General features: G+C 36.2%; 2 protein-coding genes across 2 annotated transcripts in view; both read left to right on the top strand.

The window, feature by feature from the left end:
* The first annotated feature begins 2057 nt into the window (after positions 1-2057).
* Positions 2058-10393, top strand: LOC149780421 (small ribosomal subunit protein uS7). Its single transcript, XM_089937347.1, has 5 exons — positions 2058-2133; positions 4466-4580; positions 6504-6713; positions 7685-7912; positions 10284-10393. Exons 2-5 carry the CDS (start codon positions 4470-4472, stop codon positions 10350-10352), a joined length of 618 nt encoding a protein of 205 aa, XP_089793473.1. The 5' UTR covers positions 2058-2133; positions 4466-4469; the 3' UTR covers positions 10353-10393.
* Positions 10394-15922: 5529 nt separating this feature from the next.
* The window catches only part of LOC149780422 (N-acetylneuraminate lyase B-like), a 33948-nt gene continuing 26676 nt past the window's right edge, over positions 15923-23194 (top strand). Inside the window, exons 1-4 of the mRNA XM_089937348.1 lie at positions 15923-16076; positions 18240-18355; positions 20049-20113; positions 21815-21885. Of these exons, the coding sequence (XP_089793474.1) occupies positions 18272-18355; positions 20049-20113; positions 21815-21885 (220 nt within the window). The 5' untranslated portion in view covers positions 15923-16076; positions 18240-18271. The remainder of the gene's footprint in view (positions 16077-18239; positions 18356-20048; positions 20114-21814; positions 21886-23194) is intronic.

The raw sequence follows: 23194 nt of genomic DNA on the forward strand, positions 1-23194 counted from the left end.
TGCTTATAAGACGTGTGTACACCAAAGCGTCTCTCCCCAGCATGAATAACCTAGTAGTAACAACGAATAAACCGCAACGAAATCACGTGATGTTTTTAAATTCAAAAGATATAATGGCATACTAACTGAGAAACTTAGTATCAACCAAATGAAGTTTTCCTTAAAGTGATAACCGCTCCGGTGGCCTAGTGGTTAGAGCGTCCGCCTCGGATGCGGGAGGTCGTGGGTTCGATACCCGGCCGAGTCATACCAAAGACTAACAAAAACGGTACTAACAGCTGCCTCGCTTGGCGCTCAGCATTAAGAGGTTAGTGTTAGGACTGGTCGGCCCGGTGTCAGGATAATGTGACTGGGTGGGACATCATGCTACATGTCTGCGGCATGATGCCCCAGTGCTAGACATCACTATAAACTGCCACATTGCAGACATCGTAGCGATATGACTGAAAAATTGTTAAAGCTACGTTAAAAATCCAAATCACATCACATCACATCCTTAAAGTGATAAAAAGATTAGATGGAGATATTCCATTTAATGTGCACAAAGGCGATAAAAAGATTAGTAGGAAGTAATCCTTTATTTACGAGAGTTATACAAACTTGTTACCTGTGCATGCCTTCATGACATGAACAACCAGTGCATATCTGATAAGAACAATCATATTTTTGGCATATTTTTCATAGTTTTTGGCATTTTTATAACTATGAAATAAAAATGGGTTTGTATCTATGCCTAATTAAGGATACTTTAATTCTAATATAAATATCAGGAAAGTATTGATGATACTAGTTCAAATATTCTCATTAAATGTAAATAATGTGTGTGTGTGTGTGTGCATGTGTGTGTGTGTGTGTGTGTGGAAAAATCCTTTCCTTAGAACCGGAGGCCTCATTGTAATACATCTTTTGCCAATTTTTGCATGTGCGCACACGCGTCTTTGTTCATGCTATCTAATCTTATCATCTTATCTTCAATCCCAGATAATCTTTTCTGAATCGTCGTTACGTTTCTTTCAAGTTGCGTATCCCTTTGGTTTACCCTGACGGCTAATGATTTTCATTGCGTTCTTCTCTTCTTTTTTTCTTCTTCATTTTGGACAATTTTTCTTCGCCCGCTTCCACCGATGCTTCGCGGTCTCCCGTGGCTTCTATGCATTTTTTTCCGCATTATTTGTGACTCTGTCCGTTATAATGTATAACTTTTACACCAAAATTACCTCTCTCTCTCTCTCTCTCTCTCTCATTTGCATCGCTTTGGTTCTTTTATTTTTCCTAATGGATTTTTGTTACTACGTTTTCCATCTTCTATTTTCGTATTTATCAATATTACATGTTTGTATCGCTTTGTTCTTGGACCAGTTAATATAATTCATAATTTATATACAACTGTGTGTTTCTTATGGAAATTGTGTTCTTGTTGTTGCTTTCTTTTATTTAATTTGGACCTTTGATCTTGTTTGCACTTCGTTTCTTTCTTTTTTTTTAACGTGATTTTTTTAATTCACCATTTCCAATTTCTTTATGGACAAAATGGCCTCTTTTCGCCCAACCCGATTTTGGTATATTTTCTGCCACTTCCATATCTCTGTTTGGCTATGGCTTCCCTTTTGCCTCACGTGTTGCTATTCTATCTCAGTTTATTTTTTTTATTTTTTTATTTCTTTCTTTTTTCGTTCTTTCGTTCTTTTTTAAATCTCTTCTTACATGCTAACCTTTTTAGCTTATTTTCCATTTGTGGCGGCCTTTATTTGCCTTATTATTTTTTTCTTCAGTCCACATAATTTAATCTCTTCTCGCGTCCTTCTACTGACCATAAATCATATTTCCTCGTGTGCCCTCGTTTCGTTTGAATCTTTAAATGGTTTTCGATTATTCTCGTCTTTTATAGTTTCGAAAACTCTTTTTACTTTGGGCTGATGCCATCTTCTTTCCTTTTGCCTCTTTAAATCGCTTTGTTTCTCGTAAAGTTTTAAGAGTTTGCATCATGTTTGCTGTTGTCCGTGATGTAGTATCTCATTTTATGTATTTAGGTTTCTATTCTAGTTAGATTTTATTTATTGTAGAACCAGTCAAACCTCCTTACCGGAAACGTGTGAACCCCATTCTTTCTCTCTTCCGTCAGTCAGGCATTGGGTACGACGTGTTTATAGTACAACATATAGTTTTGTCGTAATACTAATTATTTTAAATGAACTTTTTCACAAAATCTGCCTATATGACAGTACATAAATAATCACTGTAGTATTCCATAATATTTAGACAACTAAAAATATGTGAACTTGCGGTAGAAAAATAAAAGGACTACTACTAAACCAGATATATCAAATTCAAGATGGCTGCGCCCATGTGAAACCCATGCTTTTTGAATTATTTTTCCTTGCTTTACTAAAGACTGGACAGATGACTGTTAATAAAAATCGCCATTGTATGGCAGATTAAAAGATTTCGACTTTGAACTTCTTAACCAGATGCGGATTTGTTTTTTTTTGTTGGCAAAGTTGTTTCTTTCAGAAGCTCCATTCTTGTTCTGCAATGCACATATGGTAGTCCGAGTTTCCTCTGACCCTTACCACCCCATTTTTTATAATTAGACATTTTTGGTTGGATGTTGTGTCAAGAGGCCATCCCAATCGAAAGGTTTGAATTCGGCATGGGATAGCCGCTTACTAGTCCTAGAACGTAAAACCTCGCCCGATATTTTTGTACTGGGGGTGATGGGTCTTGCCACAGGGGCTCGTTACAAAGAAAATTAAGGGATGGGGGTTCGAACCTGTAATAATATAACACAAGGGTAGTCCTGTATGTAAGACCTGACGCTGATATTTATGTTTTGGGCGTCAGGGTCTTTCAGCCTAACTAACGGGGCTGTTTATAGTGTTTTGATGTCGACTAACATCGTTTTGAAAACAAATTTTTCAGGAATATTTCACACAACTGACAACTAAAATAATGATTCTTTTCTACAAAGTAAAGTTGTAATGTTTTAGTCAGACTTTACTTACTATGATGCCTTTTCTCTAATCAAATTCTCACAGAAGAAATGAATCCGTTTTCAAGTTTCTTTGGCCTGCATTTCATTTGGCTGGAAAGCGATGAAAGCAGAGATTGCAGAAATTGGATAAAGTTGAAATATTTTTTAACGAAACTAATAAAAAAAATATTATGCCTATTGGAACTGTAAGCAACGGTTCGTTATGTTCAACAAACGGATCCCCAACATGAACCTACTTGAACTTTGGCATACCTCGACTACCGCCGCATTGAAACAAATTCAAATGTATGTCAGCGGAACGTGAAAATGCATTCATTTGCTGGTGTCATATTTTCAGGCCACCTGGATAAAGACAGCACAGTAAATATATTAATTACACATAAGTTAGTGGAAGAATGTTGATATAGGCTGCCAAGTGTGTGAGTTGATCCTGAAACTTTGATTACTCATTCCGATGTCAACGACATCGGAACACACTATACGAGGCCGTTATTTGGATAGTAAGACATAGCACCTAAACAAAAAAATGTGCTATGTCTTACATGTAGGACTAAACACACGGGAAGACACCGGTCGGCACCCCTCTGTAGTTCCAACACTGCTAGTTTATCCTAATTGCATCTGCTAATTTCCAACTCGGGCCAGTCCTAATCAAGACTAGTTCAATTTTCAAAACAGCTTGACACACTTCGTTCAATTTGTGATATAATGGACAAAATGCAATAATTCGCCGATCTTGACATCTGGACAACAGGCAGACTAGAAGTGCAATTTTGCATTCGGACAGTCTTGGATTTCACCATTGACCGAAAGGTAAGACCGAACAAACTCGAGTGCGCAGTTAAGCGCTAAATATAAGCAGATAATAGCAAAGAAAGAAATGGACAATTGTATTGTGCCATGGTCAGTTTAGTTTAGATTAGATACTGCTAATAATCTAAATGTATAATTGTGTTCAATATTTTATACACACTCAAGTTTGTTCGGATCTTCCCTTTAGGTGACATGGGCTTTGAAAATGGAGGGGAGGAGCATGCTGTAATAAACAGTTTTTGCAAATCCTTTCTTTTTATTGGGAAGCAGAAAGTATGTTATCTTGCATTAAGTTTAGAAAAGTCGCACGTGTGGCCATGCAAGAAGTAGGTTACAGTGTTGTAATTTTCATACTCATTAGACTATCCTGGTTCAAATCATGTTTAGACTGGTCTAGGTCACTGTTGTAGCATACCTTTATGTAAGGCCATTAACTCTTAATTACTTTTGTTTCAACCCTCAATACCAATATTTATTTTGTTGTTTAACCAAAAGCCGACCAGCAGATCAACTTGGATTGGATATTGTGTCATGTCTTTCAGCATGGCTCTTTACTTTGACTAAGATGATAGATATTGCTTCACTCTAAATTCAGACTACAACAAGTGCATGTCAGTGGTGAGAGGATGTGTTTAAGCATAAACCTCTTTATTTTTCCAGAAATATGGCTGAGAACTGGGATGAACCAGCCCCTGCGGTGGCTGAACTGCCAGAAATCAAACTATTTGGGAAATGGTCTACTGACGATGTACAAGTCAGTGATATCAGCTTGACTGTAAGTGTGTTACCTATTCTACCCAAAGAAAATATACTGTTACTAAAACCTTATTACATACTTCATTAACCAAAGATTATACCTGAAGGTAAAAACTTGTCTATTGTTTAGCAAAAGATGTTGATTTAGCAAATAACAAGATTTAATATGTTTAATCTTCATTTTATGGATTTTTAACAGTTTTAAGTATTAGTCCAGTTTGTTCCATATAATGTCATTTTCCAGCTGGAATCCTCAAAAATATGGAGCTCTCCATGTTTTACTTTCACAGATGCAGTTCTAAATTTGGAATTTTGTTTCACTAACCTATTGGATAAACAAGTTTTACTGATTATGGCTAAATTTAGCTGATGATAAAATCAAACAAAAGCCAGTTCGCTTTCTAATTCAGCATCTAATATTGATTGATGTTGCTGTAAGCTTTAACCCTTTACCTCATGGAGCATAGTTATAAAATGCAGCAAGCTATAAATAGAACACCAGTTACCTATTCGACTCCATACACATAGGCCTGCCTGTTAACTGTTAAGCAGTGTAGTGTATGTTACTTTTAACAGCAATTTTACATTTTTGGTACACATTTATTATATGTGGAAAAATGTAAGAGTAGAGTCCGATTATTATAGCTGTATAATTTTTCACAGAAGAATTTTTATGTGCTTTAAAATCTTGAGAGAACTCGTTCACCTTCATATCAGTGAGGCCGCATGATTAACCATACATTGTACTCGAAATTTACAAGTTTTTCGTCTGCGTCTACATCAGTAAGTCATCTGAATTTGATAATTTATAAAAAAAATTATAAAAACTAATTGCTGCCTATATTAATATCAAAGCCTTTACCTAAGTTGTTGAATCTTTCATAGTTGTGATTCTAATCATGAAAATTTCGTAAGTACTGAATGAAATCCGCGACTGCCATTTTGGAGAGTGGAGATTACCACCCAGTTACTTTAAATAGCAGATAATGACCAGAGCATAAACAATGACCAGGTGATCTGACATAATTGTCATTTGCAGAAATGAATTTTGTATCTGATAAGGGGGTTTTCCCCGAAGGTGGTGCTACAAAAACTGGCTTTAAATGGCTGATGTTTACAGCAGGCATCAGAAGACGCTTCCATGCGAATTGAGTAGATGCGTCCAAAAACGCTTGCACAAGGTAAAGGGTTAACTAGTCCCTGTCACATAAAGACTACATGTGATGTCCCACAAGGCATCTTTCTCTTTGGTTTAGCAGCATGCCACAACTAGATGGTATCTCTTGTATTCTTTGACCTGTGACCAATATTGGTGCGCATCCAGGGGCGATTTATTAGTTCTTGCACCAGTCAACTAGTGAAGTCTCCCATATACATTTGTATATTTCCAAATAATTAGTTCACCAAGTGCACAACATCACAGCCATTCCAGGGTTATTTTTTAGTCATTTGGGGGGGGGGTGTTCTGATACTTTGTATGCTTTTCTTTGATTATATTTATGATCATGCTTGCTTGTCATCATTTGTAGACTTGAATGTAAACAAAATGAATTCCAAATGCATTTTAAAGGCCAACTTGAATAAAATGCAAATTAAATGAATTCCAATGCATTTTAAGTGCAAATAAAGTGCAGTGAAATGGAAACAAAATTGGTCCATATTAAGAAGTTGGCAGTATTCCAAAATAAACCATTGGGGGCAATGGTAGCTTAGTTGGTAAAGTGCCAGTCTCGTTATACAAAGTCTCAGGTTTGATACTGGCCATGGGAAGCCTTGATTCCCTGTCTCTTTCTTCTTGGGAAAGGCAATTAGCTGCTATTTCCTCAGCAGATACAGGTTCTCATAATAATCATCTCTTGAATATTTTAACCGAGTTTACAGTACAGTTTTAATTTACATATTGCCGTCCACTTGACATCGTTTTGATTGTTTTGTATTCCAGGACTATATTGCTGTAAAGGAGAAGTATGCCAAATATCTGCCCCATTCATCAGGGAGATACCAGGTGAAGCGTTTTCGAAAGGCCCAGTGCCCAATTGTGGAACGCATTGTCAACTCCCTTATGATGCACGGCCGCAACAATGGCAAGAAGCTGATGACCATGCGCATCATAAAACACTCCTTCGAGATCATTCATTTGCTGACAGGGGAGGTAACTTTGATTTTGTCGTATTACAGTAGTTTCAGAATAGTCTGGTAAATTTCCCAACACACACATGATGGAACTGTTGGACAATTTGAGGGTCTTGTGTCACCTATGTTTAAGATCGAGGAACATTTGCAGACAGATCTGTCTGCAACACATCGGTGGACATTTTTAAACACTGTGGTATTGTGCATCTGAAGCTACCATTGGTTGTAGGGTCTTCTTGTTGGTATGTTTATGATATTTCCTGATCAATTCCTGCATTTCACATCTAATAAATCCACAAAATAACAGCCCTGTCATGTGTCCATTTTAAATTTAGTGTCTACATATGGCTGTTACCATGTACTTCTCAGACTGTAAACTGTATGCTGATGTGTTCCAAACATTTTCGTGTACATAGAAATTGCACATTTGAATGAACAGGTGACATCAGATCCTAAAATCTTCTAGCATTATCAACTTAGGTTTTTGAAGGGCTGATTTACTGGCCTAGTTTAAGATTTGCTGACAAAATTAAGTGGAAGCTAAACATTTTCAGGGATACAACTTTGTTTACAAATTTCTGCTCAACACACACGCATATATAAATATATTACAAGTGCTCCAGCTAGAAATATAACCAGAGTGGTGAAATGGGTTTACTTTTAGTGAAAAGGGCTCTTTTGTTGAAGGGTGAAGCAACAGTGATGAAAAGTTGTAGGGAATAAATGGGAAGGAATTCTAATGACTTAGAGACGGATTAGATGGGAAATGACGGCCGAACAAAATTAAGTTGATATCGGTCGGTCTGAATGTTCAGTCTTGTTGCATGTTAGTGATGGCTAATGGCCTTGACCCGTGCAATTTTGTAATTTATTTATTAAAATACTTGGTACAAAGACAATCTTAACAGAATGAAAAGGTACATTGCAAAAGTTGAATCTGCAAAAGCTGTTTTTATCAGTACTTAATGTTACATGTCTGTTTCACTTCAGAACCCACTCCAAGTGCTGGTAAATGCCATCATCAACAGTGGGCCCAGAGAAGATTCCACCAGGATTGGTCGTGCTGGTACTGTTAGACGTCAAGCTGTGGATGTGTCGCCACTGCGCCGTGTAAATCAGGCCCTTTGGCTGCTGTGCACAGGTGCACGTGAGGCCTCTTTCAGAAACATCAAGAGCATTGCAGAGTGCTTGGCTGATGAGCTGATAAATGCTGCAAAGGTGTGTACTTCTGAATCTGCATGATTACATTCCTTCCAACACCAGGGCCAGTTTCAATGAAACTAGTCCTGGTAAAATTTTTGCACATAGACGCGTGTTACTAATGTACATTTTTAAATCTCTTTGTCTGAATTTTTGTGCAGGGTTCGACCTCTCTTGGAAAGACACATGCCAGAATCAGACATTGTTGTAGTCCCTTTGTTTTTTATCAACAGTTTTCATAACATTATGTTCTGCATAATTGCTAGGTGCATAATGTGAGCAAAGAGTTATCTTTAAAGGCGCTCATGGTCTTTACTTATTAATTATTATTTAATTTATTTTCATCAGAATAGCCATTCTGTCAGTACACATTTGTAATAATTAGTGGTCATTTTACCCTGCAGTGACATCACACAACCGTAAATGAGTTTGATGTACAGTAATTTTGGACCAAGAACCTGTGCACTCAGTTAGCAATAAGGTGGTAATAAATTGTTGAAGAAGCAATTTTTTTATTTGTCCTTGTGTCAGTTAATTCCAAAATGCCATGATGTTTGCTAGATGAAATTTTGACTTGGCATTTTATTTTTTTTTATGGATGTTCAACAACAATGTAGATAATGGTTAACGGGTGAAAAAGAATATCATCAGGGATGAAGAGAACTGGAAGATGCAGATAAGTCTTGAAGAAAACGAACATTTTTGATTTTTGTTTTGGAAAAAGTGTTGGTCAGGACTCTGGAATTGAAGAAATTGAGTCACCATTTGATCGCAGAGCCAGTCTGGGTGGGTGTGTTCCTAAGAAACAGCATTATAATCATATATTTAAAAAATATGACATTTAACAAAACCTGAACACATTTACATGGAGATTTACTTGTCAGTATGAGTTGACACTTGCATTATGATCACAAATCAAGTTTCTAGATGAATTTATTGAAGTTATGGCCCCTTGATTAACTCTTATACTTTTCATCTCAGTTGGATTATGTTGCAGGGCAACATACATGTCCTTAATTAAGCAAGTTACTAGTACAACATATGAATTGGCAAGCTGTTTTATGTGGTAAAAAGAAAGCTTTTCAATGATCCAGGTTACATTTGGCCAATTTTTGTTGTGGCAGATCTGCTAACCCTTTGGATTTTGTCACAGGTGTTAGGGAAATTGACCTTAAAATACAGACTTGCTCAATAAAAGCACAAGTAACAAAAATACAGTTGTTTTTTATGAAGTCTGGATGCTGTCTTGTCCGTTTTATATTAGGTTTAGTGGACATGGTCAGAGTACCAAACTTGGCTAGCACGAACTGCATATTTCTGATGCAAGACATATGCATGATCAGGCTGCTAGTTTTTAATAGCGTCCAACAAACGTGTCAGGACAAAAGAGACGGTAAACATCTATAGAAGTTTTAACAGTACAGAAGAAACAAAAATAAATGGGCGGGGACAGTAATTACTACTAGTGGATATTATGATTTAAGTTGAGTATGTCACATGTTGGGAAAGTTGATGTCTCCACAGCCAGAGTGAAATATTTTAAGGATCAAACTGAGAAATGTCAACAAGCTTGTGAGCTGCATAGGCTCTGAAGTTTGCAAAACTGCTGGGAGGTAGTTACGGTTCAAGTGAAGTTTGTAAAACTGCTGGAGGTGGTTACGGTTCAAGTTAACTTTGCACTGAAGTTTGTAAAACTGCTGGATGTAGTTAACAGTTCAAGTTAACTTTGCACTGAAGTTTGTAAAACTGCTGGATGTAGTTACAGTTCAAGTTAACTTTGCACTGAAGTTTGTAAAACTGCTGGATGTAGTTACGGTTCAAGTTAACTTTGCACTGAAGTTTGTAAAACTGCTGGATGTAGTTACAGTTCAATTTAACTTTGCACTGAAGTTTGTAAAACTGCTGTATGTAGTTACGGTTCAAGTTAACTTTGCAAAACTTTCCAGTTGAACTTATTCTTTACAGTCCCTGCATCAGTCTTGAATCACACTTCTGGACTTTTAAAATGTACGTTTTACATCTTGACTTTGGCAGTACGTAATACTTTTTTACACGTTACTGACAGGTGCTCCAACTTGTGGACAAAAATCAACTGCCTTGCTTAGCATGTCTTGTTAGGTTTGGCAGGTTTATTGTGGTGGTGATCCTATTACATAACTTTTAAAACTTTACTTTCATAAGTCTTTTGTTATCCCATTGAAACTTGCTGGATAATAGAAAAATTGGGGATTGGCCAGGAGTAAGGAAAAACATCGATTTGTGAGATCGCCCCTAATGAAATGTTTTTAATCCATGTCATGTGTACTTCACATTTTGTACATTTCCGATATCATGCTGTTTTATTTCTAAACATGTATTTCTTAATCTTGAACTCTTTTTCTTGTTTCAGGGATCTTCCAACTCCCATGCCATCAAGAAGAAGGATGAGTTGGAGAGAGTTGCCAAGTCCAACCGATAAACAGCAATGGCTGCTATTTGCACATTACATTGTCATGGACTTCTTGTCATGGACTAAGAAAAATACAAAGAAAAAAAATTGTATTCTTGTGGTTTTTATATATCCATATAACCTTATGTGCACAATCCAGGAAAATAGTCTGGATTATTTTTGTTATTGCAATTGATTAACAGGTTTGTATTTCTTAAATTGCTGTATTCACTTAGACAATAGAACCAAAGGTAATACTAGGTAACTGCAGACATGACAAATTGTTTGCTATTTGCCATCCATTGACATCATAATCGTGCCGTAATTGACAATTACATCAACTCTTTGTAATTAACATGGCGGCCCTGGGTGACTGAGGTGCTCATCTTTAAAGAGCTCTTGCATGTCTCACCTCCGCAAGTTAGTCTAGGTAACACAATCATGAGCATGTGAGAATCCAATAGTTTTCCATGGGCTGGTTTTTCCTCAGAGCACCTTCCCCAATTCTTCATCCACCATGTACAGCCAGTTGTGCTTATGATATCTTTATATACCTTAAACCCCTGAAAACCAGACCAATAACTAAATGCATTTTCAACTTTTTACACTTGACACATCTGACATACAGTTTAATCCATGGTATGATCTCATTTCTACAGTGAGAGTATACAGTGAACCTTGGTGACAAATGGCCTCCATAATAAAATATCTGAGACCATCACTGCAGAGTATACATTGACTTGATATCTTTGCATGTGACTTGAAACAGATGGAGAATGTGGCAATTGCTGTCATTCAGGGTTCCATGAACGCGAGTGGGCAGATATGCTAAGGGTGTTTAAATGTAAACCATCAGGTAACGGTTAAGGACCTTTATCAGTAAATAAATCGGATCAAGAAAGTATGTAGAGTAATGGTTGAAATTTTGAATGAATGGTCAGTGATGTGATGTGATTTTTATCGTAGCTTTAACAGTTTTTCAGTCATATCGCTGTGATGTCTGCAGTGTGGCAGTTTATAGTGATGTCTAGCACTGGGGCATCATGCCGCAGACATGTAGCATGATGTCCCACCCAGTCACATTATCCTGACACCAGGCCGACCAGTCCTAACACTAACCTCTTAATGCTGAACGTCAAGCGAGGCAGCTGTTAGTACCATTTTTTAAGTCTGGTATGACTCAGCCGGGGATCGAACCCACGACCTCCCGCATCCAAGGCGGACGCTCTAACCACTAGGCCACCGGAGCGGTGAATGAATGGTCAGAACATCTTAGTTCTGTAAAATGTGGGGAAGGGGGGCACGCAGCCTTGAATGATTTTTGGGGTTTAAATGAAAGATTGCTTGAATTTGCAAGGTGCTCCCCATAAAGTCATGAAAAGGTTTCTGAAAACAATCTTTGAAAAATGCATGCATTTGAAACAGAAATATTCCGTTGAAAAGCTTTTTTTACTGAGATCAATTTGAAGGTTAAAAACATCATCACGATCCTAGGAAAAGATTAGAAACTGTTATCTTCCCAGAATTCGGTAAGAATTTCAGTTACGTCACTTTCACGTTTATCGCTACTCTTTGTTTTGTTTTTTTAAATCCAAATGCTGTGTTGACTTTCAGGCTGATTAAATAAATACTTGGCAGTGGAAAGAATCTTTTCATGTTGAAATGCACACACAATGGGTCCAGCAATAAATGAAGAGCTACATGTTTTTTTCTAGAATATGACTTCACTGTGTAAAAGTGCTCATGTCCTATGGCAAGAGGGAAAAGCAGAAAAAGAAGGAAGTTATAATATCTTTTAGTTCAGTAGGAACAGCTAGTAAAAATAGCAACAACATAACACCTGCATACTCCCAGACTGTAATCCTACTCTTGCATACCACTAAACACCTGAAGCTAGTGTCTTAACCAAAACCTAGATCAACAAAATATATTACAGACTTCGTCAAGGAATAAAATACTCAAATCAGAAGTTCTTTGAAAATGACCTCAAAATATTCTTGAATTTAAAGATAGCAGATGTATGAACCCTTGATTTATACATTCTATTTAGGGGAAACCAAGTGGTCCACAGCACTAGCCTTCAGCAATCACTGACATCTCATCTGTCCACCTTGGTTCGAGTCTTGGGCTCGGTCACATGAGCATGTGAGAAAGCTCTGATGCCCCATGTTCTTCCTCAACCAATATAAAGGCTGTCTTATAAAGCCAGCCTTTATATTGAAAAATGACACTGAACCAAAAACAATAGAACATGTATCCAGTTTAATTTTCTATTGCATTGTCGTGTATGATTTTATACTGTTGATGTTTGCTTTCGATGTGTAAGGCTGGCAAGTTCAGCATTCAGGACTGGGGCCAGATTAACACACCCTTGATGTAAATGGTACTAAAAAAGATTTTTGGCCATATGTTACGCATGCCTGGTATAAGATGCTCAAATTATTAGGGTTTGGTTACGTTACATTATAAATGGGATTTTCAAGTAGGTTCTGTGGCTACTCTAGTTTGATGGAGCACTGATCTGCAGCATCATGGGTTGATGTCCCGTTGTCAAATGAAGGAGAAAGTAACATCAGGTAATCGGTTAGCTACAATGTCGTAGCCTCAACTTAATTTGTTGTGGTTGAGGGTACGAACTGATCCCATATCGTGTAATGGAGCCAAAAAAATCGTCACTAAAGTCAGAAAAACAAACTAGCAATTAATCAAGTGGCGAATAATCGCTTCTTGGTGGAATTTTAAACCGTATTGTAATGCACAGAATTTCTGACTCAACCGCGACAAATTTTTACTACAATTTGTTTACGTTTCCAAATAAGGCCTCAACATCCTTATATGGCACACAAACAAACGAGGCTGAGAACGGAAGTAATTGTTATTTGAACTAATATGGCAGACGATTTAAACGAAAATATCAGATAAAAAAGGTAAACAAGGTTTTGCAACTATTTCTACAATGATTTGCCATATTTCCGGTATTAAATAAGAGGACTACTCAATTTATTGGATGATATTCAAGGAATATGTTCAAATTGTTAATATTGGGTTAAAAGAGCGCCTGGTGTGAATCACATCCGGCTTGCTCCATTGACACGTATATGCTCTTGTTAGTACCCTGTCCACGAGGTCTGAAAAGGGTACTAATATTAGTACTAGTAATTGGTATGTACATTCATTGTGTATATGACAAGAATGACCAGTCCAATGTTTCATTGGCATAGTTACTGAGGCCTTGTCTGCTTGAGAATGAGTGTACTGTGATGTGCATGCTGGATATGAATAGGAGAATTCTGGCTAATTTCAGAGCACAACGCTTCCACTGTTGAAAATGTTTGAATTTACTTTGCCCTTGTGAATATTCCAATGAAAGGTTACAAGAACAGTTCTTAATGACCTATACATTGTATTATGCTGATAATGTGTGTATTGATAAATATCCCAAACAGCTGTCATTGTGATCTAGCCAGGGGAAGACTTTCTATATAACCTTTCATGCGTTCTTTGTTAAAGGCCAAATAGTTTTTAATCAGTGTGTTCAATGTTGCTGCATTCAAAACATGCTCAGTTTTTTTTTTACTCCGCAAGGCATGCAGTTAATCATGCATAATGATGTTTTTCAGTTCTATGCTTCGCATCTGAATGTAGTCCATTTAACACATTATCAGGTTGATTCACTTGATGAGTAACACAATTTTGCCTTAAGAAATTTTGAAGTAGAAGGCTCAAAAGTAGGTCAGCTTGATGCAACAGTATTTTTAAAATGTAATGAATGCAGATGTCAACCGTTTAAATTTGTACAAGTGGTAAATTTTTGAATGGCTGCTGGCAACTAATGGAAAAGTAAAACAATGATACCTTCCACTATGTATATCGTTAACACCTGTCAATCCTTTGTGATCAAGCCAAATGTAGGTCTGTGTGAACTATGGTAAAAGGCACTTTGCAAGTAAAATAAAGTGCAATGCGCATGCTCAACTTTGTGAAATGCACCCAGAGAAATTCAACATCTTCATGTAAACAGTCTGGCTTTTATTCTAATGCATTGTACAGGGTTGTACTTGAGGCATTCTGGGATCCAAATGATCTGTGTGCAAAAATTTACTAATGTAGTACACCCATCCTCACCCCCAAATAATACCATAAAGAAATGCAATTAAATATACACACAGTTATAAGCACGCAAATGAATTTTGCACCTTGATCATTGACTTAAGCACACTAGCTATCTGCCAAAAAAGTAAACCACTATAATTCGCCTTTGGTTTATTTTCTTTTTATTGCTTATTACACATTGGTGCATATACATGTGTTGGTGACATTCAGAAATCAAATCGTGGTGTATAGTTTTTTTAAAAATCAGTTTAAAAAGAAAAATCCCAAATCCCCATCTGCTCTTCAATATATGAAAACATTATGCATTTGAGAAAGTAGAATTTTTAAATCATACTGCTTCAAAATGTACTGCTCACCTCAGTAGATATCTTTGGTTGTCAAGGTTACACTATGTTAAACCATCTACAACTTGCCAGATTGATCACTTTTCAGTGCTTCAGGTCTGCAAATTTCATTGGATGCAGCAGCACTGTTCCTACGCGAGTGAGACGAGAGGAGCACACAAATGGAGTGGACCCGTAAATGAGGAATTTTATGCTTGACAATGGCAAACACATTCTGGTTGTGTACGTGTATCTATATTTGTACACGAGACATCTAAGAATTTTTTGTTTGGCTAATGTATATTATATGTTGTTAATTTTCATAACAAAATACAAAACCAGATTTAGATATAAATTAGCATAATCTTGCACACCAAAATCAGACTGATTTAAAAAGTCTGTTAGAAACAACTCTTACGTTCTACACCAATCACATCTATCATTGTTGTTTCTGAGTCCACCGTACCACGCACACCAAACCTGCACTTGCACAATAGGTATTATTATCCCTACGCGTGTACCTCCACCTCACCCCCAGTAGCACACAAAACGGAGGGGGGGGGGGTCTGGGCGCCAAAACAGTTGATGGAAGTCAAATTGCAAGAAAATCGGCGGCGCCATTATCGTCGCCCCAGGCACAATTTACCCTTAGTACGCCACTGCCCACCCCTATGCTTTTAGCAGTTGGTATTGTTATATCTAATGGTATGTATACAGAAAAGCATACTTGCTTTAACGAACAACTCGTTAAAACGAGCGATTCATATAGGCTCATAATCCTTCGATATAATGAGGGACTATTGTATTCAATTTGGAAAGAATTTAAACAAGTGTATGTGAAACGTGCATAGAGTGATTTTGATTTGTGAATTTTATGAACAATTCCAAATAACACATCTAACATGTATATGAACACGACTTTCATAATTATGAATTGTACCACCAACAAAACAAAATAAACATAAGGACTACATAGTCTAAAAGGGTGAGAAATACATTTAACTGATGAATTTTAATATATATACAAATCATAAAAAGGAATAATGGTCTAAAGCTTTCCTACTGGCATCTCAATCCTGTTAGCGTGTGCTTGAGTCTCGGTATGCAAGATGCTCCCTGTGGGTCGGTGATTCTTAGCGGCTTTTTCTGGGTTCTTCCCCTACCAGTACTGGCCGCCATTTATAGCCCGGCGTGTGCTGAAAAACTGCGCTAAACCTATACCAACAATAAGAGCTGAAGGTACATTCAACGTGTGGTCTTAATTAACTGCACTTTCGTAGAGAAGTCGGCGTATACATCACGTGTCGTGTCTGTAAAGGTAGGTCGACTAATGTGCATTTAAAGAATTTGATTTGCCGAGCTTTCAAAAGGGAAACCCACTTCACGGTTGAAAGAATGAAAAGCAACCTATATGAAATCTGAAATCAGTAGTTAATCACGAAAATATACGAGGCGTCATTGTAGCATGTTTCGACCGACGGTAACACTTAATGAAGTAACGGTGCGCGTTAGGACTAGCATGTATTACGGTACCAATTGTTTTTCCATAGACCTCAGTGCTAATATTTTGTGAAATAAATATACTTTCTATCCTACCTCAGCATGCATGTCACACGCTGTCATAGAGAACAATGTTATATGGTCGAGGACAAAACCAGGTACTCCAGTACATTTAAGAGAGATAACTCTGCTGGAACTAGTCCTACATGTAAGACCTGACGCTGATATTTATGTTTTGGGCGTAAAAATCAACATGTGTTATGTCTTACATGTAGGACTATGCTGGAACTAGACAGGGGTAGAGTTATCTAGTCACAACAGTCACATTTTCAGCTATGTGTACCACATTTTAAAAAAATCATAAAAAATACAAAATATGATCTAGATAGGAATTAACATAATCTCACATGTTGCCAAGAGGCTCAACTTTTTTTTAAGCCTAACAGAAACTACAGCTCTTACATAATGTACCAATCACAGCTAGTGTTGTTGTTTAGGTCTGGATACAATATTCCTACACCTTAAGCTCCACCCACCTGGACTTGCGCAATTGGTACCGTTATACCAGCAGCATGCAACGATAAACTGATCCGACAAATCTTGATTTTTCAAAATTTCAATTGGACTAGATAGGCTAGTGTAAATGTTGACCCAATCTCAATAAGTAACTTAACGAAACTAATATATAAATAAAACAAACCACTAATATTACATCGAGTTATAGAAAGATATTAAATAATAGCGGGGATTGTGCTGCATTGAATTGGCCTAATTTGAAACAGCACTGTATAATGCAAGCAATAGCAATGGTTTTCAGAGATATTTACTGCGTACGATATTCCCCGTCAGGACACGATGTTCTCGACTGAGGCACTTCAGTTGACTCGGGCATGACAACTGCCTCGGTTATGAGCATGTAAATTGTCTTCCAAAGAGCAAAACAGTTCATTCTTGATTCATATTTTGAAAACTACAATGCTCTTATATTTGGTTATAAATATCGAAAATAAAGCTGTTCTTTTATTAGCAAAATATGAGTAAATGGGTGCCATTTATTTTAACATCTCAGCACAAATGTTGGAAACAGCGGTAAAAGATTATTTTTGAGTTGATAGAGAAAATTTACAAAGTGTTTTTTTTTTTAAAAATAAAACCGCTTTACAAATGTTATGTGCAAGGTACTATGATATGATTTATACAAAATTAATATGCAAGGCACAATACTGTAATTTATTCACAATTTATGTGCAAGGCAAAATAATATCATTCATACAAAATTTATGTGCAAGGCAAGATTTTATAATTCATAAAACATTTATGTGCAATGCAAGATTTTATAATTCATACAAAATTTATGTGCAAGGCAAGATAATATAATTAATACGAAATTTATTTGCAAGGTACAATAATATAATTTATACAATTTATATGCAAGGCACAATGCATCTTCGATAGAAAAGGTTCCGATATGTTAACCCTATCTACACCTTGGCGTATCGAAAATATATTTCAGTGCTGCTGGTCTATGAATTTCATTGGATGCGGCTACAAGCCATCGCATCAAATCAAAATTAAGGTGTTCTACTGTTTTAAAAATAATGGCTAACATAGGAAATTCGCAATTCTCGGATATAACATTTTCTGATTATAAATAACGTTTATGCTATTCTCAATAATTATCTGTCGAATTTGGAAAATGGTAATGGTAATTAGTGTTTTTATTTCTAAGGAAAGAACTCTTTTACTATTATTTTGCCCACAGCGTCTTGTCCGCTTTGTTTATCTTCGGAAGGAATGCAGAGGGGAGAGATGGGGGGGGGAGGGAAGGGCAAATTAAAGCGCCGTTTGGGTCTGTTATGCATTTGGAGGGTTTCTACTCTCGGATCCAAGCAAGTTATATAATTATTTATTCCGTTCTGTTTGTCTGTCTGTCTTTTTTCTTCTGAAAGAATTATTTATTTTAATATTATTTTGCACACAGCGTCTTGACCGTTTCATCTTTGTTCGGAAAGAATGCAGGGAAGTTTCAAAACATCGTGTTTGGGTTTGTTACGGATTTTAAAGGATTCTGCTAAAGGATCCAAGCAACGCAGACAGGTATTTCTTCCGCTCAGTCTCTCTGTCTGGACGTTTTCTTTTCATCTTTCTATCTTTTACGTTTTATGGGTCTTTTCAAAGGTATGTTAAGTGTGCATATTTTCCAGTTTGACTTTGACTTCAATAAAAAAAAATTAAAATAGTCAGACACTGAAATTATATCTATCTATTGATTGTATTAGCTAGCTCAAATGTTGCAGGCGACATGACGTAGTCGCTTGAAATTAAAACTATAAAATTAATTCATATTATTTCGCAAGTACCCGATGTAGCGGATACGTGGTCCGAAGACAGGAGATACAATTTCCCCCTTCAAATAACTATTTTAAACACCCACCCCTTTCCTTAATTCTGTTTGAAGCCTGAAAAAAAATTGTATGACACCAGTGCATGTATAAGTCCTAAGTAAAATGCTTGTGAGGTCTGTGATTTTTGTCGAAGACAAGCTTTATTTGTGGAACATTCATGTTAATTGGGTTTATGTCCTTATCCACGAAGAGCCCATGATTTAGAATTATGACTACGCTTTGAAGGAGCATTCTTAATAACGATAGAATGGAACCCTCATACACCGCGCGTGTACAGGCGTGGGGTTTGGAGATTCCCAAAGGGCAGTGGAGAAACAGGGAAAGATGGAAATAATTGGTGGTGAAATCATCTGTGGTGCCCCATCGACCTTTTGGGTTACGGATTGATCTTGATGACGAAGATGATGGCCATGATGATGATGAACAGGACTTAAATACTCAAGAAAACTGTACACAAAAGTAAAGTAAACCAAATACAAACATAACACCTTGCTGTATATATATATATATATATATATATATATATATATATATATATATATATATATATATATATATATATTCTATGCATCTTTATACAATAAGGTCCATAATAAATGCGGTCGAAATGAAGGATTAGAACGAAAGTGAACTGTTCACATTTTACATCTACGCGAATTAAAGCACAAAAGTATGTCATACAAATGTATAAACTGTAACGAAATATGCAGAAATTAGTGGTTGCTTTAACCAACACTGACCTCTTCCTATGAAAAATGACTCTACATTAATGTAAACGAGCATTCACCACTCCATCAGCATTTGGTTTTGAAAGCTTCATAAAGTTCCAAATAGTACTTTTAGAGTTATAGGCACGGATAATGAAAATAAGACAAAAAGTAGAAGAAACAACACGTTCACATTGTCTTGACACCGTGGAAGACGTTGGCAATGACAACTTAGTAATTTGTCTAATTCTTATTCTCCCGAAAAGAGGACTCAAACATTGTGTGTTCTGATCCTGACTTTTGGATTTTTCGGAATAGACCGATCTAATTTTGTTGGCATTGATTTCTGATATTCTACCAGAATTTAACATGCTGATTTGTCCGCACACGATCGTTTTGATGACTTATGAGAAAGGCTTGCATCTTGTGTACGACAGTATTCTCCACTTCCATATTATGCACATCATTCGAGTTACCATTCCGACACTTAGCTGCTTCAAAGAAATGAAAGGCAACACTATTTTGTGTACATGGCGATAACGGGCTTCCGTATATATTCATCTTTGAGCGTACAGAATCAAATTCTATTTTTGCCAATTTCTTTGTTTTGATTAGCTGAAATTTAGATTTTTAATTTTGAAAAAAGTTAAATGTTTCTTATCCTCGTCTGACTTTCAGATCAGCCATGGTGTCCATGTGGGTGATCTAATTGCAGCACCAGTAACCCCTTTCCGTACGGATGGGTACGCCGTTTCATATTCTCATTTTGATCATAAAATGTATTTTGGTTCAATTACTTCGAATAAGTAAAGCAAAAATTATATATTGTAGTTAATTACAACTGCTAGTCTTTATAGTAATTACAAATATGCAAAACTGTTTAATCAGCGGCCACTAATTTTATTATTATCTTACATCGCCGAAGGTCAGGTGAGTCCATTGTATGGCCCTGCGTCTTTGTCGTGCATCGTGTGTCGACTTTAAATGACTTCTCAAAAAACTCTAAATAGAATTTGACCTAACTTTAAGAAAGCATCCTGACATGAAGACAACTCAGCTTCATGCAAATTACCTCTGTTATTACTCTTCTGACTGTTATACCGCTATCTTCCCTCCTATATTCTTGACCACGCACCATCCGTTACATAATATTAGTCTGGTGTGACTGCGTCACGTTGAAAAGAATTTAACGAAATTTGACACAATACACTCTGGCATTGAGGACTTTAAACTGTGTACAGCCGATGCTGGGCCAACATTAAATGTGGTTGCCATTAATAAAAATAAAAACCTTTAAATTACTTAATATTTCCAAAAACAGCTGAACAGAATTGCATCATATTTGACTGAAAGCATCCTGCCAATGCTATGTATATTTAATTTTTATTGTGTGTATGACCTTTATCCGTAATGGAATCAGGTTTAGCCTCGCTCACTATTCTCATGCTTTTCTTATGGTGTTTATAAGTTCTAAATAATAAGTTGTTTACTGACATCTGAGTTCAAGGTTTAGCCTTATTTACAAACATAGAATCGTCTGGAAGAGGACACGGATCTATAAATTTTTTTGAAAACCAGGGTTGGTCATTTGTATTGTGTCTTAGATTTTTATAAGATTATATTAAATGACTATTATTAATTCCTCTTTTATTTTTAGTCTGTGGAATTATGTACTGTGGTGTTCAGATATAATTTGAGAGAATAATTTATTTAAATTATTCATTGGAATTACAAAGTTCTGATTGACATTTTGGACTAAAACTCTATTTTGGGATTATCGCGAATTAAATCAAAGACATTCGGAATTGTATCACTGTGATACATCAAGACTGTCGGTACATCAACACATTCAAGACTGTTAGTACACGAGCGCATTCACTACTTGAATTCATTCGGAACACTCTATACTTTGGAATTGTGGTAGAACTTTAAGGAATATTTAGGATTTAACTCATAATATTGTAAGGTCCTCTTAGGTTTTCACATTGTAACTTAAGAAATAAATTTATTTGTTGATTTTAATAAATTGGTTGATTTCTCTTCTTTTTGTACGTAGATTAAGACCATAAAGTCTATACACCATGAATACTTTTCCAGTCTTGTGCAAATGATGCTGATTTGTCATCTAATTTGGCTGCTAAATAAAACTAACGAAAAACAACTTGAAACAACATCTTCAGGTCAATTTAATTTAATTTTCCCAGATCTGATTGAAAACACCAGACACAAAGATCATTTGAGTTTGTAGAGAAGATGTCAGTATTCAATCAAAGATGTCTGCATTACTTAAATCAAACAATTTATAGACCCCACTGTGTTTTTTTTTTGTTATTTTCTAAACTTCACACAGAAAATTGTAAACCACAGTCCCAAAATTACTACAGAGTGCAGTATTGTACTTTCTCCTCAAAATTATTTAAATAATAATATTTTTTTCTTTGCAGAGAGATCAACTATGATGAGTTTGACTCTTGTCTGACCTGTTTAGAGAAATGGCACTTCAATGGTCTTTTTGGTATTTTTTCATGAAATGTCTGAAATGCACAAATTTACCTGAAAAATCTAATTTGTACACATTTACTTGAAAATATCTCATCTGTAATCGTTTACCTGAAACTATCTTATCTGTACACAATTACCTGAATATGTCTTTTAAGTACACATTTACCTGAAAACATCTGATATGTATACATTTATCTGAAAATGTCTGATCTGTACACGTTCACCTGAAATTAAGTGATCTACTTTTACATAGTACTCAACTGAAATGAGAAATGATAAATAAATGTTTTCGCTACGTAAAACAAATATATTAAAATCATTATAATAATTTTATATTCCTAGGCAGACACATAAAAGTGTTTCAGAGATAAATGAAACAAAAGAATCAACTTTTGTACACCATATTCTTTGTGGGGGGGGAGCCAAGTGGCCGAGTGGTCTAAAGCGCTCTCCATTACGGATCACTGCCATCTCACCTCTGTCTGCGTGGGTTCGAGTCTCAGATTCAGCCAATGTGGGTATGTGAGAAAGCTTGCCAGTAGCTTCTCGTGGGTCGGTGGCTCTTTCCGGGGTTTTCCCGGGTTCTTCCTCCACCATTAATACTGGCTGCCATGTATAGCCTATCTTGTGCTGAAAAATGGCGTTAAACCCTACGACAACAACAACAACAAAATTCTTTTCGGTCATAAGCAAACGTCCGGTACCTAATAACTACATAAAAAAGGAGGGGTCAGGTGGGATATCTATGATTTTGGCAGGATATATTGAGAGAAAAAATAGACTTTACCCAAGAATATGACTAATTATACACAAAATAAATAATCTCTGATCAATATCAATATTGTTTAAGAGTTTAGGATGAATTCTATTACTTCAATTGCTGGATAACAGTATTTGCAGGCAAGTTTAGGATGAATTCTATTACTTCAATTGCTGGATAACAGTATTTGCAGGCAAACATAAAAACATGCTTTTAGTAATTCATAATTTGCGTATGTAAAAGGGATTTCCTGGAGAGAGAAAAAATGTGGAAAATGCACATATGCTTTGTTTATTATTTAATAATTGAAGGTAATCTGTTCTTATATATATATATATATAGATAGATAGATATGTTATATATTATAATACATACATAAAAAACATGGCTTTTAAAGTGTTGGTATAAAGCAATTTGATATACCAATACTTTTGGTATATCAAATTGTGATCCGCCCATGGCGCAAAAATACGCATATATAAACATTCTAGCGACCATCTGCATTGACACTAGATCAATGATGAATTTCCACACATTAATCATTAGTGATATATGAAAATAA

Source organism: Sinohyriopsis cumingii, chromosome 16 (genome assembly GCF_028554795.1).
Source record: "Sinohyriopsis cumingii isolate HCF-2022 chromosome 16, ASM2855479v2, whole genome shotgun sequence".
In the NCBI taxonomy this organism is placed as follows: Eukaryota; Metazoa; Mollusca; class Bivalvia; order Unionida; family Unionidae; genus Sinohyriopsis; species Sinohyriopsis cumingii.

What these genes read in the sequence shown, in the direction of transcription:
- LOC149780421 (XM_089937347.1), top strand. Translation starts at nt 4,470, where the DNA reads ATGGCTGAGAACTGGGATGAACCAGCCCCTGCGGTGGCTGAACTGCCA. An exon ending in TTCATTTGCTGACAGGGGAG is followed by an intron (nt 6,714 to 7,684) that starts GTAACTTTGATT and finishes GTTTCACTTCAG; the next exon opens with AACCCACTCCAAGTGCTGGT. An exon ending in AGCTGATAAATGCTGCAAAG is followed by an intron (nt 7,913 to 10,283) that starts GTGTGTACTTCT and finishes TTCTTGTTTCAG; the next exon opens with GGATCTTCCAACTCCCATGC.